The following is a 20,637-nucleotide window of genomic DNA, read 5'->3' as shown; positions in this document are numbered from 1 at the left end:
TATATATATATATTGTTGTTGTTTTTATTTTCGTTTTAACACCACCTAAATCAGTAGGTCTGTGAAAAATGGCTTCACATCAATTATATCTTATGTAAATGTGCATTTTGTTACTATTGAATATTGAATCATATTTTTTTATTATATTTCTCTACAGATTATACCACAAGCTTTTTCAGAAAGCATGTGCTGAACCTGCAGGTGAGACAATTCTGGTAAACCTGGAGTGTGTATGTGTATATATATATATAGATAGATAGATAGATCAGACAATGTGCAAATGGAAGGCTATGAAAATAAATATAGTGAATGTAGCTGTGTAGGCTAGGTTATAGCCTACATGAAGGGTTAAAATGTAAATATTACTGTTACAGGAACAGAGATAGAAGACTCAGAGGTAACTGTTCTTATACAGGGCTTGATGAGATCTTACTGCTCTTATAAAAAATATTTTATAATTACTATATTTTATAAATGTGGAACAACAGATGTATAAAACACGTCTAACAACAAATGTTTTAGCATAATGTATATTTTATTTTAGTCAGAAATACTGCCCTGTGCCCTCATATTTGCGCTCAGCCTGTTTGATGTGCATGCACATGCTCCTTTAGCCAGGTCTATGAAGTTTAGCAGAGACTAGCTCGCTGTCAGGACAAGCCTTAATCCATCCATTCTCCAAGCCACTATCCTCTTTGCATCCTTTAAGCAAAAATGAAAATACTCACATGACATTCTAACATTTACAGATGAGAATATCTAAGTTATGAATAAAATGTCAATGAAATGTAAGGGTAAGGCACTTTAAACTATATGCTCATGAAGCATTATTGAAGGGCTTAAAATAAAGCATGTCTCATATTTAGGACCATTTGGATATTGCACTTTCCCTGCAACAGCTCACTCTGCGTACTCGCTATTTTTCAAATGTGCTTGCAACATCACACCACTCTATATTCTTATAAACAGTTGTCTTGTGTTTATGAAAAGATGTCGATATATCTTACAAAGTAAATATACCACCCAGCCCACCTTTTTGCTTAATTGTAACTCTCTGTTACACAAAAAATAGTGTGCATATACAGGATGTTTACTTTAAATTGAAAAAGTGTTATATATTCAACATTTATGCCTATTTTTATTTAAATTAAATTGCACCCAAATCCCGAAAACTGTTGTTTAATTCCAGTTTTTTTTTCTTGTGCAATATATGGGTGTCTGTTCAGGGAAGGACATTTCAGACGAGCTTTTTAAACCCTTAGAGTTGGAACAATCATGGGAGACAGCGGCAATGACAGGTAAATAAGAACATATTTCATGCACCTGCTGAAATAAAACAAGACTACATAAATAATAGTTGTCTATGAAGAGATATTATAGAAAAGATTTCACATTGTTCTTTCTCTAAAACAAGCAGAAGGACACACCGCATGCATTGAAGATGGAGTGTCTGTTGATGCTGTGCCAATCATCACTACAGGTGAAGCAACTTTGGTCACTTTGTGAGATGCAGTTCACATATAGTATGTAGATATGAAACAGACCAGTCAAAATGTGCTTATTGTGGTCTTGTGACTCTGTATGTGAGCTGTCTCTCAGTTTTTCTGAGATACATATTTAATATGGAAGCAGACATTTTGTTAAGTGATTATTACATGGGATTATTACATGGGCTATTACAGTCTTTCTGTTGTTAAGCAGAGCATTTCACAGAAGACAATGAGCCAGGCCCAAGTACGTCATTTAAGCATCTTACATTATTAATCTCACATTAATCAGACTAAAACTGTTAACAGTCAACACAGTCATTAGCATTGTATCTATCTGTTTAGGTGCAGCTGAAGAGGTTGTTGGGTCTTTAGATGGACAGCTTGAGGAGATTTTTGGGATGCTGAAAAAGAAGCTGAATGAGGATGCAAGTTTTACACCGCCTATAAGAGCTTTTGTGTCCAGTTTCTTTCAGATAAAGACTGACAGTGCCCTTCAGGCATCACTCTTTTCCTTTGGTAAGACCACTCCGATAATCAATCAGATCAATGTACTACCAGCTACAGGTCCATGGAGAAGAGGGGCTTTGGCTGGACGAAGAGCTGTTGGCAGACCTCCAAAGAACTCAAGAAGAGAGCACCCATACTGCAACAGCAGATCCAACAACAATCCCCAAACTCTCACATTCTGTTTGCAAGACAATAACACCCTTGAGAAGACAGACTAACCTCCTGTCCCCAACACCTCCGCCACCAGCATGTGGTGGGTTAAGAGATCCAAACACTATATAGAAGCTATTAAATCAATAAGCCTTGAGAAGCTTGGCATGGACATCATGAAACCTGAGCATTACAAGAAATCAAAGAGAAAACATTGTTTGTAATTTTGATCATAATGTAATAAACTGGCTCCATTCAGGTATGAAACACCCACTTTTCACCATGCAGTCAATTTACTGAATAAAAATTAAGTTCCACCCTTCATTTTTCCCCTATTCATTGAATGTTCTGTTTCAGTTTGTATTGTCATATTATGACTTTATATAATAATTGCACCTATGCTGGCCACCATATATTTCAAGGTGTCCAGACACCTGTAACTGTTACTTTTTAACAACCCTATACAAACAGAAAATGTGTTTTTGATGTCTTCGTTGTCCAAACCCATGTAATGTGAATGAGCATTACTGCTTTTATGTCATATTTACATTTAGCAGATGCTTTTATCCAAAGCGACTTACAAACGAGGACAATAGAAGCAATCAAAAACTAACAAAAGAGCAACAATATGTAAGTGCAAATGAGAAGTCTCGGTTAGCCTAACGCAGTACACGTAGCAAGGTATTATTTGTTTTACTTGTTGCATCTTTCCCAAAAAGACTCATGGCTGTATTAGATCAAAAGGGTGCTTCTACTAAATACTGAGCAAAGGGTCTGAATACTTAGGACCATGTGCTATTTCAGTTTTTCTTTTTTAATAAATCTGCAACAATGTCAACAATTCTGTGTTTTTCTGTCAATATGGGGTGCTGTGTGTACATTAATGAGGAAAAAAAATTAACTTAAATGATTTTAGCAAATGGCTGCAATAAAACAGTGAAGAGTGAAAAATTTAAGGGGGTCTGAATACTTTCCGTACCCACTGTATATTTATATACACACATACACACACAAAGAAAAACAAGTAGATAAAATAGTTTTTTTTTTAAAAAGATAAGTAGAATTAGAATAGAAAGTGCTAGAGTTAGAGGTTCAAATAAAGATGGAAGAGATGTGTTTTTAGTCGTTTCTTGAAGATGGCTAAAGACTCAGCTGCTCACATTGTCATATATGTCTTGTCAACCAAGTTTATTTATATCCAATATTGCATCAGGGCTCTGTGGTGGCCATTTTAATGTGGTTTAAATTTTGGCAAAATGTAAAAAAATATGTGCAAATTCATGGCTTTTCAGTGTAGTTGTGCTTTGTAAGCAATGTACAAGTAGTGTGTGCTACTTTCATTGGAAGACACATTAAAATCCTGTTCGAAATATAATTATAGATACTGGCCTTTGTAAAGTACATTTAACAATAAATGCAGTTATATTGCACTGCTGCCATGCATCTTTAAATGTAGTTATCACAAAATAATATTTTGAAAATTCATTAAAAGCAGGACACCATCAAGGGAACCTTTAACATTTTATGAATTAGAATGCATTAACCCTAATCTGGCATCCTGTCTAAGAATAGTTTCTTATAGTGATTTTAAATGATTTTTTTGTTGTTCACAGGAAAGGTGGATTATCCAAGAAAGCCATGCAGTTTATAATGTGAAGGTTATTTCAAATGGAAATCCATTTCACATTTTAGCAACTGTTCCAACAAACCATCAAGTCAAAATCTTTAATTAGTTTATTTCATAGATGCCGAACCCCAGCAGATTGAAAAGGTTATACAAAACAGCCCAGCACTTGCATAGTTAAAAAAAGGCTTTACACAATATTGATAGAATATCTTAAATTCCCTGGTTTATTTGATTTTACTGAAAGCTGCGTTGTGATGCATTAAGGCTGTGCAGCTGAAAGCTTCTGTCTCGCAGTCCAGTCATATCTTTCCTGGGTCCTCCTTGAGCATAACGGTTCTGTTGAACACCAGCTGGGGAGAAAACAGTGACAAAGATGAAGCATTGCTTTCCTCCACTGTATGTTTTGTACATCTATTTAATATATTTTAATGTAATTGAGTGTTTCTGGAAGTACCTTTTCAGATGTGCTGTCAGGGTCAACAGAAAAATAACCCACTCTCTCAAACTGAAACTTATCAAACACTTTGGCCTTGCCCACAGAACGGTCTACTGAGGCACTTTCGATCACTGTTATGGAATACTAAGAATGACAAAAAAGGAAAAACGGATTAGTGAAACTATCAAACCTTTTAAAAAGTTACAACTGAAAAGAGGAAAATCTATATTATTAGATTCAGTTTCTGCAGTTGCTTGCTTTAGTTTAAAATGGCATAAATTCATTAGTTTGTGGTGGTTAGGTATTCACTACTACCACTACTCATATACTTAGGGTTAGAAGTTTTTCAAATTCTTAGATCAAACATTTTATATAATTTCTTCCCTTACAGGGTTAATGTCACGCAGGAATCCAGCAGGAACTTCAGCTGGGTCCTCTGGGTTTTTATGGAGAAACCTACAGACAGAGAGAGAGTGAGGATGTGACACTATGTGACATCATAAAACATTCAAAGTAGATTCTGGGGTTTGTCAGCACACATGGAGACTTACAGTCTTTCATACAGGCGCACCTCACACTGCAGTGGATCGCTCACCCATTGAATGAACGCTTTGGGTTTTTCTACAGAGTCTGAGCTGGCACATGACACCTCTAGCTCACACACATTACCACAGCCATCCTGACAAAAAAGGAAGATATTAAATAATACTGTAACTTATAATGCATTATTCAACAGTTATTTCCAAGTTGATCCTTAATTTTGTCTGAACAAAAAGAGTGCTGAAGTACAATCACTGTTTGTGTCACTCCACCTGCCTGTATTTGCACTCTAAATCACTGATTTAGTGGTGGGAAGTTTTCAGTGACCCTTTTATCGTAACACCAGTTGGTGGTGACAAGTGAATACATTATAAGTTAGTCACTGATTCATTAACTCACCTGATTTGTTCTAACACACAGAGTTAATCAGGAATTACACAATTAAATGAGAGATTAATAAAATGTCATAATATATACACTTGCTAAGTTTCACCTTGAAATGTAAACTGTCACTTCTCACTCATAATTAGGAAGGTGCGCTCTAGCCTCAATTATGTTTTGAATGGTGCATCAACTTGTGAAATGAAAGGGTAATAACAAATTAAACAAATGGCTATTGCATTGACTTGTCTGTATCAGTCAATGTTTGTTATTTGCCTTCATAAGCAGACTCTAAATCCACAACATACTCATTTTGCATTCACACGGTGTAGGAATTACAGTAATTAAGCTCTTAACTGGTAAAAACTATTTTTTTAAAGGCATATTAAATGTCTAATCAGCTGAACCCAGTAGATCATGTGAACTACAGGAAAGTGAGTGGTCTTTCACCTTGATGACACGCTGCACAGAGATGACGTATCCCGCATGTCTCAAGCCTACTGGCTGATCTGGAGTCAGGCGCTTATAGCCCTTCTCCATCACCTGCAGCAAATACACATAAAACAGCAAAAATAGGGTCAATTCTGCTTATATGGGACGCTAATCCACGTATAAATTTTAAAAAAGGGGAAAACAATCTTAAAAAGAAAAAACCTCTCTGAAGTCACTCTGCTCAATAAAGATGGTCTTTGAGAAGGGAACCACGTGACTGCCCTTGGCTTCATTGGCTGGGAAGTCTGGGACTCGAACCTCCTTCTGAATAGAGGAGAAACAAAGCAGTGATCCACTGCAGTTACGAAAGTATGCTTATGCATCCATCTACATATCCTAAATTATATTTTACTGTTGTCCATAGCAACATGTCATTGTCTTTGTTTTACCTACAGTAAATGACCTCAGAGGTACAGTATTATTTTTAATAGTGAGCATAAATCTATAAAAAGCAAGAAAGCGCTGGATGAAGGAAAACTGAAATGATAATACTAAATACTAACTAATTCATAGAAAAAGCAACAAATTATTATATATAAACAAATACTGTAACATTGTTGCAGAGTTTGTCTTTTTTGCAAAGGAGATTGTTTTCCATGTTGTAATAGACTATTTTTTAACATAAGCTTTTAGCTAAACGAGTTAGATTTAAGCTCATTAAATTCAATTACATTTACTCACTAAAATATTTAATTTTCACCTGTTTATTTATTTGATAAGTAGCCACTTAATAAGCAGAACTTCAGTCAGTCATTACAGCAAAACTGCAGGTTGCTGAAATGTTGGGTTTTATTTTTGCAATAATGACTGGCTATCTGTATAGTATTACATGTAATGAACTTCTGCATGTGTTCACCTGTGCATTGGTTGGCAGGTTGGTGATGGTGACTTTGAGAGGCTCAAGTACAGCCATGACACGTGGAGCGGTGTCATTAAGCACCTCCCTAACACACGCCTCCAACAGGTGCGGCTCCATGGTGGTCTGAGCAACAGTCACACCCACCTAAAGCAGAACAACAGATGCTGACAAAGGGTAACAGTTTCTAATAAACAAGTCTTTTAATGGCTAAGATTTCATTTCATGGACCTTGCGAACTTTGACAACTCCAGCTATTAGATCAGTGGTTCTCAACTTTTACTCCAAGGTCCCCCACTATCCAACTCGGGCATATTCACAGGTGCTCCATATAGGTTACGATATTTCTGCTTATTTCTGTTATACTAAAGCAGTTTTTTTTTTTTTTTACAGAAATTAGGAGTTGCAATATACAATAGTTCTACATAGTCAAAATAAAAATAATTTCCATAAATCCAGAAGTTTTAAGAGCTGAATGGCCCATACTTTTCCAGCTGTTCATGATTGTGGGATAAGATTTTTTAAAGTCACATTTTACTTGCAAATAGCCATTTCAAAATTATATATATATATAATTATTATTATTTTTTTTAAGGAATGAATTAAATTAAGGAATATGATGTCAGTTTATATCCATTTACAACTTATTTCAAATGAGCTAAAGTGTGGCAGGTTGGTGATGGTGACTTTGAGAGGCTCAAGTACAGCCATGACACGTGGAGCGGTGTCATTAAGCACCTCCCTAACACACGCCTCCAACAGGTGCGGCTCCATGGTGGTCTGAGCAACAGTCACACCCACCTAAAGCAGAACAACAGATGCTGACAAAGGGTAACAGTTTCTAATAAACAAGTCTTTTAATGGCTAAGATTTCATTTCATGGACCTTGCGAACTTTGACAACTCCAGCTATTAGATCAGTGGTTCTCAACTTTTACTCCAAGGTCCCCCACTATCCAACTCGGGCATATTCACAGGTGCTCCATATAGGTTACGATATTTCTGCTTATTTCTGTTATACTAAAGCAGTTTTTTTTTTTTTTTACAGAAATTAGGAGTTGCAATATACAATAGTTCTACATAGTCAAAATAAAAATAATTTCCATAAATCCAGAAGTTTTAAGAGCTGAATGGCCAATTCTTTTCCAGCTTTTCATGATTGTGGGATAAGATTTTTTAAAGTCACATTTTACTTGCAAATAGCCATTTCAAAATTATATATATATATATAATTATTATTTTTTTTTTTAAGGAATGAATTAAATTAAGGAATATGATGTCAGTTTATATCCATTTACAACTTATTTCAAATGAGCTAAAGTGATTTTGCTGCCTCTTTGGAAGTTTGCTGAGGCTCCTTAGTGTGTCCTGACCCTCTGATTGAAAACCACTCAAATAGTGAGCACTGTGTCAGCCTGCATAAAAGCATCCTGTACTCGTTACAACTTATGAACATTGTGGAGCAGTCTGTCTGTACAAAAGATCCAAGCTGTGTGAACTGAAACTGGTCAGAACATTTATAGATGTCACTGGATGTGCACAAGAAAGCAACTTCACATTTCAGACTTCAAACGCTGGCAGGCTACTGTACATTCAATTGATCAACTTAAATGATAGAGCAATCATGGTAATACAGTATTTTTTCTTAGGGTTTTAACCATATCTTTGTGGAAAAAGATCAAGCAAATCATGGAGAAGTTGCTATCTAAAATAATTTTTTTTTTTACTTGTATAGAAGTTATTTTTTAAATAAATTATCAAAATAATTTTAAATATGAAATCTATATAAACAATTATATAAACAAAAAAACATTTTATTTACTATGCGCATGAGTTAGTGCGCACATTTTCTCTTTTTGTTTATTGTGGAAAAAAAGTTCTACTTTCTACAATAAGTCTTTACAACACGTAACATGTACAAGCACTATTTTATATTAAGTGGAACGTTTTCATTTATCTTATTTATTTATAAAACTATTAGCGATTAATAAGTTATCAGCTGTATTTTACTTATTGCTATCAGCAAAAACCAGTATCGGTGGACCTCTAGGGGAGATCATTAGCCCATTCAATCTTTCACATGTTAATGTGTACTACTTATGACATAAAACAATGCCACCCCATTTTTCATTTTTTTCCTCTCACCCGGGCACAGAAATTGTTAATAGCTTGTGGAGGGAACCCACGTCTCCTGAGAGCTGTGAGGGTAAAAAGTCGTGGATCATCCCAATCTCTGAAAAATACAACACAAGAGACCAACATATTACAATAATTTCCAATTCACAATTAAATGACACACACAAAATATTGGGTGTGTTACCTAACAATTGCTGTTTCCACCAGTTTAATGATCTTTCTCTTGGAAACAACGGTGTAAGTGAGGTTGAGTCGGCCATATTCCCACTGCACCGGGCAGTACACATCCAGAGCATTACACAACCAGAAATATGAGGATCGTCTGAGAGGGAGAGACAAAAACAAGCATGCAGTACATACAGCAATGTTCTATTAGTAAAAATCCTGCTTATCTTTCATAGAGAAATTTCTGAACATGTTTTCAATACAGTGTTCCAATGTACTAAAATACAAATATGATAACAGTCATATTGTGAAACAGCTGTTCACTCGCTACTCTGTATATCACAGCATAACAGTTTATTTATATGCATATGGTCTGTGGTATTAACAACATATGTCATGTGAACTCAGGTCTCTCACGAGTAATTTTATTTTGAGGTGTTTTTTGCATAAAATGTATAACATGAAATAATAGTTATAACAACATTTTATAAGTATGCTGCACACAATTGTGGAAATGTGAGGTTTATCATTTTATAAAACTTTTTTGTGTCAAAACTTTATTTTAACATGAAGTACACGTTAGTAGATAAGTTATAAGTCACCCAACCAACATCTTTTAAAATTCATCCATCAGTGTTTAATGTTATTATTTTAATGTTTATGCAAACAAAACGTGCATAAAGTGCTGCTAATTGTTTTTGCTGGTTTTCGATAAAAACCTGATCATTTCATTTCATTATAGTTTTCAATAATTTCATTGTGTCTCAGTACTTGATTTTTGATGACTGAACATTTGACCACACATTTTGTCAATACCGTAATGATTGTGATAATCATTTGGTGATCATTTTGATCACTATAATCGTGATATGAAATGTTCATACCGTTTCATCTCTACATATAACGCTTACCTCAATAAGGTAAGTCAACTTGTTAGTCAACTAGAAAAAAAAGTAAATTGTAGAGAAGAGAATTTTGCTAATTATATGCTAAATATACTACATAATCATTATATTTTACCTTAACCTGTTAGTTAAATTTTATTTAATGCATGTTTGAGAAAATCTATCAGGAAAATAAGTTATTACAGCCACTGTTTAAATATTTATTTTTCAACAGCAAATTGGAGTAGAAACATAATTATATCTTTAAACATAAAAACACCCTTATAATCAATTAATTTAATAGTTTGGACTTGTTAGTTTTAACCTTTAAAGTGAAGTAATGTACCAACTGTACAGTTTCCTTAAGAAAATTGATCTGATCTGATATATATATATCCACATGAATCAGAACTGAATGGAATTGAAGTTGGAATCAAATAGAAATCAAAAACTTGTGAATCGGAATCAAAATGAAATCTGTGTCATTACCCACCTGAAACACTGAGATATAGCGATAAAATAAAATGCATTAATGTTGAGTGACATACCTGGACTGAAACTCTTTGGTGCACAGTGAGTGTGTGATGTTCTCAATGGAGTCACACAGACAGTGTGTGTAATCATACGTGGGGTATATACACCTGTACACAGGACATAAGGAAAGAACAGCATAACAATAATAAACAAAAACCACACCATGTGAGCAAAATAAGGTTTCTTACCAAGTGTCTCCTGTCCTGTGGTGTGGCGTGTATTTGATCCGGTACGCCACAGGGTCCATTTTTCCATCTTCCATCACCATCTTCATTCTGAGAGTGACTTCTCCCTCTGCAAACATGCCCTTTCTCATCCTGTCAAACAAAAGCAAAGATTCTTCCACAGGTCGCTCTCTCCAGGGGGAGGGAGGGACGTTGTGACCCTTGAGTTCCTCTCCACGCTGGTGGCACACGTACGCATGACCCCTGACACACAAACAAAAAAGGAATCATTAGTCAATCATATAAACCACATTAATGTAACTGCTCTGGGCTGCGTTTCCCAAAAGCATCGTAACCTTAAGTACATCGTAGACGCATTGAAACCAATGGAGCTACGATCAACTTAAGCTTACGATGCTTTTGGGAAATGCAGGCCTGGTAATTTCACTGCTCAAAATTTTTTTTTTTTTTAATTAAGGGAACACAGAATAACACCAAGTCAATTAAACTTCAAGGATATCAATCTGTCCAGTTAGGAAGCATAAGTGATTGTGAATCAGTAGCCACGTTTACATTGGCAACTGTCTCAATTGGAATGATTTAAAATCCAAATTAATTTTCATGAATCCGAAAATTGTTTACATGAAGGCTAATTAAAATGATCGGATTTAATCTTTTTTTTGACATGCACACACTGCACAAATATACTTAATTTCCCACTGTTTTTTGCATACTCCTGGTGCATGACAATGCTCGGCCTCACATGGCCAGAGTGTGTAGGCAGTTTCTGGAGAGCACTGATGCCACTGACTGGCCATCACGTTCCTCAGAACTGAATACAATTGAAAAACTCTGGGACATTACGTATCAGAGCATCCAAAACTGAGAAGTAGCACCACAGTCTGTCTAGGAGCTCACTGATGACCTGATTTTTAAATCCAACCTAAATGGGTTGATCATTTTGGCCTCCATCGACCTTTGTCACATCATTTTATTCTCAATGAATATCACAATGTACATAAGTAAAGATTTTCAACTTCAATATTTCATTTTCGAGATCCAGTGAGCGAATTTAGCATTCCATTAATTTTTTTAATCTTTACAGTTTGATTGGCACAATAGCTGTTGAATGTAGGTGCAGTGCAACTTTTGCAGTCACATTTATGACTGAAAATTGAGGCACACAAGTGACTCAAAGCTCATGAATAGTTGTATACACCGTGTCCCAATATTAATATTAATATAAAAAAATACTGCAAAGCCTGGGACGTAGGGCCCTGAGGCGTCAGGTTTGTAATCCCACCTGCGAATGAGATCAACAGCAAGATCGTAGAGTAGCTGGAAGTTATCAGAGGCGTGTGTGACAGCGTATGGTTTGTACCCTGAGTGAAAGAGAGGAACAAACAAGCAAACATCCATATGTGAAGAATGCTCTTTAATGGAAAAGTTCACCTTTGAAATTTTGTAATATTTGTCGTCCAATACAAAGCCCTTTCTTTATCTTTTTCCTTTTAAATCTTGTTCTAAAATGTGTTTAAATGCATAATGCATTGCAAGCACATACTGCTGCAAAAGGTAGTATAGCAGGCTTTAAGTGTCTGCTTTTCATGTTTGCTTGAACTACTCATTGAATACCAGCTGTAAACAGCAATCTGGTTTAGACTGACTGCTCAGGCAAGTCAGATCTTAATACTCACCAAGCCACTCCACCATTTCTCTGATGGCAGTAAAGTACTTCTCCTCTTCTTTCTCAGGGTTTGTGTCGTCATACCGCAGGAAACAGATGCCATTATTGGCCTACAAACAGATACACAAATTCAGAAAATAATTTCTTGTTAGACATACATTGTTCATATGTGTATGTGTGTGTGAGAGAGTGTTTGTGTGTGTGAGTGTGTTTGTGCGCGCGTGTGTGTACCTTGGCAAAACCAAAATTAAAATTGATTGCTTTGGCATGACCAATATGCAGAATTCCATTAGGCTCAGGGGGAAAACGGGTGCGGACCTACAAAGAAGTGGAGGAAAAGCGATTATTGTGCAATTCACCCGTGACATTAATTCAAAAGACAAAAAAAAAAAATGAGTAAAGCACCAAAACCGAAAATTCAGGTACAAACATTTAAATTGCACATAACGCAGTTACGTCAACTTTTTAATAACATAATTATGTTTCTACTCTAATTTGCTGTTGAAATATAAACATTTATACAGTGACTGTAATAAAAACTTGCTTTCATGACAGATTTAGTCAAACATACATTAAATAATGAATACAACAGGCTAAATAAAAATATAATTAGGTTTAGTTTTGGACGAAAATGTTCAGGTTGTCGAAATTTCAGCACATCACTACAAAAAAAACTGTTTACCTTCTTAATCTTGATCAAAATGTAATAACCTCTGCTGCTTCTGATGACACCTAGGCCACACAGGCTACTGGATAATGTTAATCAAAAGACTTTTAGGGATTTAATAAACTTGCATTCAGGTCATACCTGTCCTCCAGTCTCTTCCAAGTGCTTCTTCAGCAAAGTCATGGTGTTGGGAGTTACAACATAACCCTCGGTCTTGTAATTCTCCCCTAGAGACAGAACAATAAACCACATGATTCACTTTTAGCCAATTTTTCCTTGATGGTACATTGTACACAACTGTGCAGATATTCTGTTTCAAACTTTGCAGAGTCTATGAAGCTGCCAATGATTCTTGGACACAGAGATGTCAGCGGTCTCACCTGTCTTATGGAACTTGAGCGCCTCTCCTCTCAGCTGCTCCATCAGTGATTTCCCCTCTGTGTTCGCTTCACCTACAAAGACATATATATATATATATACACAGAGAGAGAGAGAGAGAAAGAGACAGAGAGACATTTATGAAGAAAAAGTTTGGGTTCTAGGTTGCTTCTGTCCTTTATATTTAAAGTCCAGGTAATCAAAACTTAGGTATTCAAAACTAAAAAGGTCATAAAGTCAAAATGAATGGATGCATATGAACAAAGTAGTTTAATTCAAGTATTGTGCAAAGATATGATTGCTGTATATGATGAAGATTTCATTTAGGCTTGTTTAGACCATTCCTTTAAAGGAATTGTTTGCCCAAAAATTTAATTTTTGTCATCATTTTTCATTAAGTCTACAGTAATCCGGATACTTCTGAAAATGAATCTTTTTCTCTCCATTCTGTCCACACTGACATGGTGTTTTTACCTGGTGAAAACTAAGCTCTTCAAAGACGCTCTCTGAAGTGGATACATTTGAAAACACTGTTTCGGATTGTAGTGTTGACTGTGAAAACTGAGGTATTTTAAAACGGTGATGCATGTGTGATGTATATCCTACTGATAAATATCTCTGTTTATACCATTATGTGCCTGTTATGTGTTACTCACTTTCACAGTGTTGCTAAAGCTATGTTACTTCATATGATTTTCATAACAAAGATGCAAAAATTTCCACACTGAAAACCCCAGTAAGTGGTGGTCATTTTATTTTGCTAATAAAATAATCACACTAAAAGAATAGCTTGACAACTTTATTATGTCAGGTCTCTCTATACCACCACAGTGAGCTTTCATTTCGTTTTACACATGCGCAGTAAGATGATTTTAGCATTTTCCTACATTTCATTGCGGACAAGAACCTTTTAGAAAACACTTGAAAACGCTAGTGTGGACAGAGCACTTTAAAATGAAAACACAGATGTAGCCTCACTCTCATGTTGTTTCAAACCTGTATAACTAACTTTACATTTTAGAACAATAAAATAAGATATTTCGATAAATGTCTGTGTTTTGTTGTCCATACAATGGAGGTCTATGGTCAATAAAACTTTGGCTGCCAACATTTTGTGTTCCAAGGAAGGAAAAAATGTCAAGGAGGGTCTGAATAAAAGGAGAGTGAGTAAATTATGACACAAATTTTATTTTTGGGTGAATGCAAGTCCATGTGATATTTCCGTTTTATTGTCCACCAGGCAAATAAAAAAGGGAGGTATAATTCTTTTCTCCATGGCACAAAGTCAACTACATGTCAAAGTTTAACAATCAAAGTAAGAGGTTTATTCACATCAGTATAACTTGAATAAACCATACTATATGATAAATAGTGAGCATAGACTGCCAAACATCATCAAAAATATGTTTTTTTTATATATATAAGGGCTACTTCCACACTTACATTAAAAAGAAGACAAGCCAACTGACTATGTTTACGTTAATACTTGCCAAGGTGGGCATATTGGCCTAACTTGGGTTCTGTCAAGTGTGTTTTGGACCATTCAAGCACAATAAGCAGAGAAAGAGAACAGATTTCGGGATGCATTTGCTGTCTGAGAGGTGGATTTCTGTGCACGTGCTTCAGATGGTGCTTTTCCAGTGCATGGTACGGCGCGGCTCGCTTCTGGGGGTACCTGGTACATATGGTACCGTACCGTTACCAAACCATGACGTGTAAACCCTGCTGATCGGCCGGAGAGAATCATCACTACCTGCGTCATTGAACTTGCGACACGAGACACTAGACCAGCTAGATTAAATCAGCACAGCCAGCGAGGATCAAACGCAACTTTTTTTGAACGAGCGCACCTTTTTTAAAAACAACTAAATAATGGCTGTTTATTTGGTCTGTTGAGGAAGTACAACAAGTAAAACCACGGTCCTCATTACCAAGGTTTTATGGTTTTTAAAATAAATAACAACAAAATATGGAATTTGAAATGTAAAAAAAAAAGCCTAAACATGTAGAAACTACAAACAACTTCTATAAAAGTAAAATATTCCCCAATATTTAATATAAGTAATAACAGTAGCATTTATAATAAATACATTCAGCCAAAACACCGTAGGCTATTTGTACAGTGTTAATAACGGCAAGTTAAATTACTATGGTGCTGAATTTACAAGCTTGTAATTATGTATTGGCATTTTACAATTTGCCTCGTCATGCAGTTTACATTGTCGTGGCTGTTTTCAGCCAGCATCACTACAGAACCTTTAATGTTCTCATATACAGTCTCATGACTGTATAACACAATTCTGTGTCACATCTGAATGGATCAAGCATCTTGTGCTATTTGACTTTACATCATGGCGGAAGAGCAGCGCATCTTCATCAGCGCTGTACGGGTGACTGATCCCGCTCTGCTTTTGCATGCGGCTGGCGCATGCAGTATTTGCTTTTTTGCAGTTTCGCATGCACTGATATTTAAAAACAGCGCCTAATATGGGGGAGGTCTCCCTCACTTCGGCGATCGGCCCACTACTCGACCGGCTCACTGGGAATGTCCCGGTGCTCCGATGGCCTGTACATGCCTGCATTAATCAGTCATGCGTTTCACAACAATATATATGTACAGAACCACAATGTACCACAATCTCTTCAAAAGAAAATTCATATTGTTTCCACAATACATTGTCATACTACCCAACCCTAGTATCTATGATGCAGCATTTAATTTACACAAAACCAAAGATGCATGAGAGTCATATAAAAGTGATGTGAAAAAAATGTCTGTCTTACCATTTTCTACAGAAACCTGCTCAATCTTCACATCTTTCTCTGCAGCCTTGGGTTTGGCAGCCTGTGATGAGAGAAAAAGCTGCAAAGTTGACATAAGAACTACAGAAATCCCTGTGATGCATTTTAAAACAGTATGGTGCGGGTGTCAGCAATGATGCTAAAACTTGCCCTGTTCTGTGTATGCCTCAGAAGTAAAGACTGTTAAACCTGTTTTTGTTGTTCTTGCCCGACAACAACAACAACTCAATCTGATATGAAACATATGCCTGGTAGGGAGATTAGATGCCCACATTTGAACTGTAACGTATCTACCCGGTGGGACATAATTTAAGAACAGTCAGTTATGTCTTAAGTGAACGTAAACAGCTGGGAGAATATCAGATGTGTATCAGTATACTGCATCCATGCATTAGGTCTTAAATTGACAGCATCCTAATATACCTGCTACTGCATGTGTCCTTAATGTTAATCAAATAACAAAAGAGAAAGAGAAAATCACTCACTGCTCTTGACTGAATCACAGTTTACACAAATAAATATGAAAGAATGAAGATGTTGTATGCAAGTCGTTACAATGAATGCATATATAACTACTAGTCTTTTATTGAAAAAAATACCATGTTCTTGTTGGTTTACGAGTAGTGGTTTCATTTAATCTTAAGCTAAACAAAGACATCATTCATATTATTAGGTAGATAGATGTTTTCTCCTGGAGTCTATTATGAGTTTGGACATTTTAGAAAAATGCTTAATTAATGCATTACAATTTAACTAAATCTGTTAGATTCTGATATAAATCTTATGATATTTAGCGGACTAAAACCAAAACAACCGATATGACTAAAATATGACTACAACTAAATAGCATTTTATTCAAAAGCCTATGACTAAAAATAAAACTCTCCTGTCAAAATGAACACTGGTTTGTGCACATAGAAAGCGCCTGAGGAACAGTGTAGTTAGTTCTTTCTCAGATTAATGTGCTTTTAATATCAAGCACATCCCACGATAGACTGCATACATTTACATTATCTACATATTAGTACAGTACTTGATAACTGACTGTTACATTACTTTGGAAGTCTAAAACCAGGAATAAGACTTGCAATCAAAAACTGTGATGCATCTATTTTGGACTGGTACAACATAGCCTACCTATTTACAGTTACATCAATGTTGAAAAAGCTATGAGAGAGGTTCACAGAACCCCATGGTTTGCACCAGATCCTCACCAGCACTGTTTCAGTAGAAAAGGGGTATGTGTGTGGCACAACAAAACAGAGACAGTAAAAATATACCTTGGGATTTTTCTCCAGGTCTGCCTCAGTTTTTGGACCAAGAAGGTGCAGCACCTGAGAAACAACAGAAAATTTCAGTGCACATACACACGGAAATACACAATGATTTGGACTGATTTGAGCAAGTCCCGCAAACCTGCATATCCACTTCATTCTTGACAATCTTCCCATCAGCCCATTTGAGAGCAGTCCTGGCCTCACCTGAAGAGCACAAACCGAAACTGTTCCTCAGCAGCACCACACATGACTGTATTCACACACATATGATATGCTGCCTCACCCATGAGTATGCCCATGTTAAAGCGATATCTCTCTGCCAACAGCTGATCTTTGTGCTTCCTGATAATCAATTCTACCTGTGGAATTATTCACATGTCAATGACGGATTAGAATTCATAAAGTGCTAACTGAAAACTGTGAAAGTCTAGTATATTTTTAGTATATTTGAAACATGCTGGAAAAAATTGCTTGAATAAACAGAGGAAACCATTTCAATGCTTTGCCACTAAATAAATGATTAAAAATAAATATGTGAACAGAGACATGTCATTCAGATGAACCTGGTATTTCTCCTCATCAGCTTAAATTTATGATAAAAAAAAGCTTCTGGGGAAACGCCAATGAGCTGGAGCAGACAGTGAATTAAAAGCAGTCAACAACTGTCCAGCATACATAAGAACTTTTTAAAAGCATCTCAGTTTTCACCTTAAAAATAATAATATTCGGAAATTAGTAATAATAAAAAATAAGTAAAATCTTGACTGACATATTTTATCTCCTCCTACAAGTCTGTACTCACACCACAGAAAACCTTGGTGAATGAAGTGTCCTTACCGCATCCACTATCTGTTCAGTTTTCATCTTAAAAATAATAATATTCTGAAATTAGTAGGGCTGCCCCCTAATAGTCGACTAACCTTTAGTCGACCAAAATGTTATTAGTCGCAGAAAAAAAATCCACAGGAAGAGGTGAGGTTACGCAGTTCGTGACGGACAGATCGTTGACGGCTGGATTTTGTGGTAATACAGTACATCCAAATGCTCGCCTATCATTCATCGACCAAATATCATCTTATCATCTGAAATATGTAAGTAGTTGCAACTTTACATGGCCACTCATTCTAATGTTAACCTAGAAAAATGTGCGCTACTCAAGTGTCTGAACAGCAGCGCGCTCACTGCATGACAGATGGAGGCGCCGGTGCGGTCACTTGCTCTTAAAATACTCCGTAATTTTGGTCATACAGATAAGAGTAATACATCTTTCGAATCTGTAAAGCCTCTACATTTATTTGCGTGCACTCACAATAGCATCAAAACATTGCGCTTTTGTAAAATAATGAAAGCAAACAGGATGCGCTTTCTGCCGTCTCGGTCTCTGTGAATTTGAGCGCAAAACTCGGTGTATACTTGCCTTACAGACATGAAAAATATATCTATAGGGAGTAAAATGTCTACTTTCAAATGAAACAACTCAAATCTGAAAAAAAAAAAAAAAACATTCTCAGATTATGTAATCCATATGAAACTTGCATGCAGGCGCATCCACTGCTGTGGAGATAATGAGCCAGTGTCGCCGAATTAATTTCTTAAGCCGAAAACACTAGTTTATCAATATATTATTCAAATGTTAATATTAAAATTTAATCTTACTGTTTTTTCCTGAAACATTCATCATCATTACTTCTGCCGGTGTGCTGTGGCAAGCTTTATGCATGCGCTTGAGCGCTTATTAGGCTATGTAGGCAATTAAAGGCTCATTAGCATGATTTAAATGGTTTATTAATAAACGTGTGATTAGTTGACTAATGCTTAAAATGAACGACTGCTAGTCGACCAGAAAATTTTTTAGTCGAGGGCAGCCCTAGAAATGAGTAATTATAAAAAAATGTGGAGTGCCCAGTTTTTTTTGAACATCTTGACTGGCATATTTTATCTCCTCCTACAAGTCTGTACTCACACTACAGAAAAGCTTGATGAATGAAGTGTCCTTACCGCATCCTCTATCTGCTCAGGTGTGACCACCACTCCCACCCCACAGGCGGCTTCAAACTCAAGTCGATCCAGATTCTCCTGAGGGTGGTTTTTTAAAAAGTCCAACGCCGCTGTGAAAAATATCAGAAATAAAAATGTCAGCAAGTGGTGAAATGCAAATCATTGAAGCCCTCTGAACTCATGATAAAGTCATGATAATGAGCACTAACATCACGTGAGGGTTAATTTTAAGTTATTTCTGACAATCTACTCTTCTTTGCTATAGTTTTCTCTTCATATTTATGTTTTTGTTTTCATCTTTCCAAATTATGTTGATTATCTGGAGTCTGATAAATCTCGTCATTGTCAACCAGTTGCATGTCTTGTTTTCGCTTTCACGCAATCGCTGCTAAATTTAATTGGCTTATATTTATGTGAGGGGCGCACTAATTGTAATTTTAAACTCTTAACAATAACTCACTGATAACAATAAAACAAGTTTTTTTTATTATGATTTATGATTAATTGTACTTGAATTGTGTTTACTTTTGTACTGATTGAAGTCTTTTTTAAAATTCTCTTTCACTTTCATTTTATGTTATTGCACTTCAATCCAGCGCTGTTTGTTTTCTTGCAGTTAAAAGATTATTAAGGTCACTTAAAAAGACTAACAGTTTTATTAGAATTGCACAAAACAAATGCATATTTGTGATTCTTAAATCGCATAAAACGTATTTAATTAAACTTTTTACTAATTTTACTGATCTCTACATATTATTAAAAAAAGACAACACATTGAAAAAAGAACAGAGTGACAGAAGAGTAAAGACAATCAGATACCTGACAGCTGCAGTTCTGAGGTTATTTTTCGTGTAATGATGTATTCTGTGAGGAAAGACAGTCGATTGGAGTCTTTGAGTCGTGTCACCATATTATACAGCAGAGTGCCTGCAGTCTTATCAATGCTAGCGGACCCAAGCAGCCCTTGAGCCTGAAAAAAACACAACAATAACATCAGCACTAATGTTACCAATCTTTTCCAAATACTTCTCGTAAATGTAACGGGTAAAGAATCTGTCAAGTAAGTTCTCTAGAGGCTGGTGAGGTTGACAGCACATCATGCGTATTAATTAATTATGTACCTGTTCGATGGCCTTCTTGAGTGTTGATGAGAGTGCTTCATTTTTCAATGTTTCCTTAGCTTTCTGCTCACTAAGGCCAATTGCCATGAAAATAGACACCGCGTCCGCCATTTCTCTTCCTGCACACACGCTGGTTTACACTTCCGCCAACCCTGCAGAAGGCGTGGACCTACGACAACCCTCAGCAAGCGGAGATTCGGATTGGTACGAATCATGATGTCTCCGATTAGATTTGTGCATTCTTCCACCAATAATCGGTGCGCTACTTTTGACACTCATGCTGTGTTCGAAATGCCATACAATCCTACTACTCTTAAAATTTCTGCAGTATCCAGTATGTATGCTG

General features: G+C 36.1%; 2 protein-coding genes across 6 annotated transcripts in view; one reads left to right on the top strand and one right to left on the bottom strand.

Moving 5' to 3' along the window:
- LOC107564224 (uncharacterized) overlaps positions 1-2,620 on the top strand; it is a 6,950-nt gene extending 4,330 nt beyond the window's left edge. For 2 of the 5 annotated variants that reach the window (XM_016249239.1, XM_016249234.1), the window contains exons 5-9: positions 158-201; positions 1,227-1,298; positions 1,415-1,480; positions 1,699-1,734; positions 1,833-2,620. In XM_016249239.1, the coding sequence (XP_016104725.1) occupies positions 158-201; positions 1,227-1,298; positions 1,415-1,480; positions 1,699-1,734; positions 1,833-2,215 (601 nt within the window). In that variant the 3' untranslated portion in view covers positions 2,216-2,620. The remainder of the gene's footprint in view (positions 1-157; positions 202-1,226; positions 1,299-1,414; positions 1,481-1,698; positions 1,735-1,832) is intronic. The other 3 variants (XM_016249236.1, XM_016249238.1, XM_016249235.1) reach the window with 3 other exon arrangements.
- Positions 2,621-3,866: 1,246 nt separating this feature from the next.
- On the bottom strand, positions 3,867-20,526 carry qars1 (glutaminyl-tRNA synthetase 1). Its single transcript, XM_016249241.1, has 23 exons — positions 20,292-20,526; positions 19,990-20,140; positions 19,171-19,280; positions 17,456-17,531; positions 17,312-17,376; positions 17,176-17,229; positions 15,878-15,938; positions 13,096-13,167; positions 12,857-12,942; positions 12,280-12,366; positions 12,059-12,158; positions 11,665-11,743; positions 10,386-10,625; positions 10,212-10,304; positions 8,799-8,936; positions 8,624-8,711; positions 6,480-6,626; positions 5,786-5,887; positions 5,582-5,674; positions 4,762-4,889; positions 4,600-4,666; positions 4,229-4,354; positions 3,867-4,124 (listed from the first exon to the last, which is right to left on the bottom strand). The coding sequence occupies exons 1-23, from the start codon at positions 20,400-20,402 to the stop codon at positions 4,074-4,076; spliced, it is 2,325 nt and encodes a 774-aa protein (XP_016104727.1). The 5' UTR covers positions 20,403-20,526; the 3' UTR covers positions 3,867-4,073.
- Between the last annotated feature and the right edge of the window lie 111 nt (positions 20,527-20,637).

Source organism: Sinocyclocheilus grahami, unplaced genomic scaffold (genome assembly GCF_001515645.1).
Source record: "Sinocyclocheilus grahami isolate Dianchi unplaced genomic scaffold, SAMN03320097.WGS_v1.1 scaffold917.1, whole genome shotgun sequence".
Lineage (NCBI taxonomy): Eukaryota > Metazoa > Chordata > Actinopteri > Cypriniformes > Cyprinidae > Sinocyclocheilus > Sinocyclocheilus grahami.
This window is presented reverse-complemented; position numbering and strand designations above follow the sequence as displayed.

Excerpts from the sequence above, each read along its gene's own strand:
- qars1 (XM_016249241.1), bottom strand. The coding sequence starts at position 20,402 with ATGGCGGACGCGGTGTCTATTTTCATGGCAATTGGCCTTAGTGAGCAG. Across the intron at positions 17,230-17,311 it reads AGAATGAAGTGGATATGCAG|GTGCTGCACCTTCTTGGTCC; the intron begins GTTTGCGGGACT and ends GTTGTTTCTCAG. Across the intron at positions 8,937-10,211 it reads ACCAAAGAGTTTCAGTCCAG|ACGATCCTCATATTTCTGGT; the intron begins GTATGTCACTCA and ends TCTCCCTCTCAG.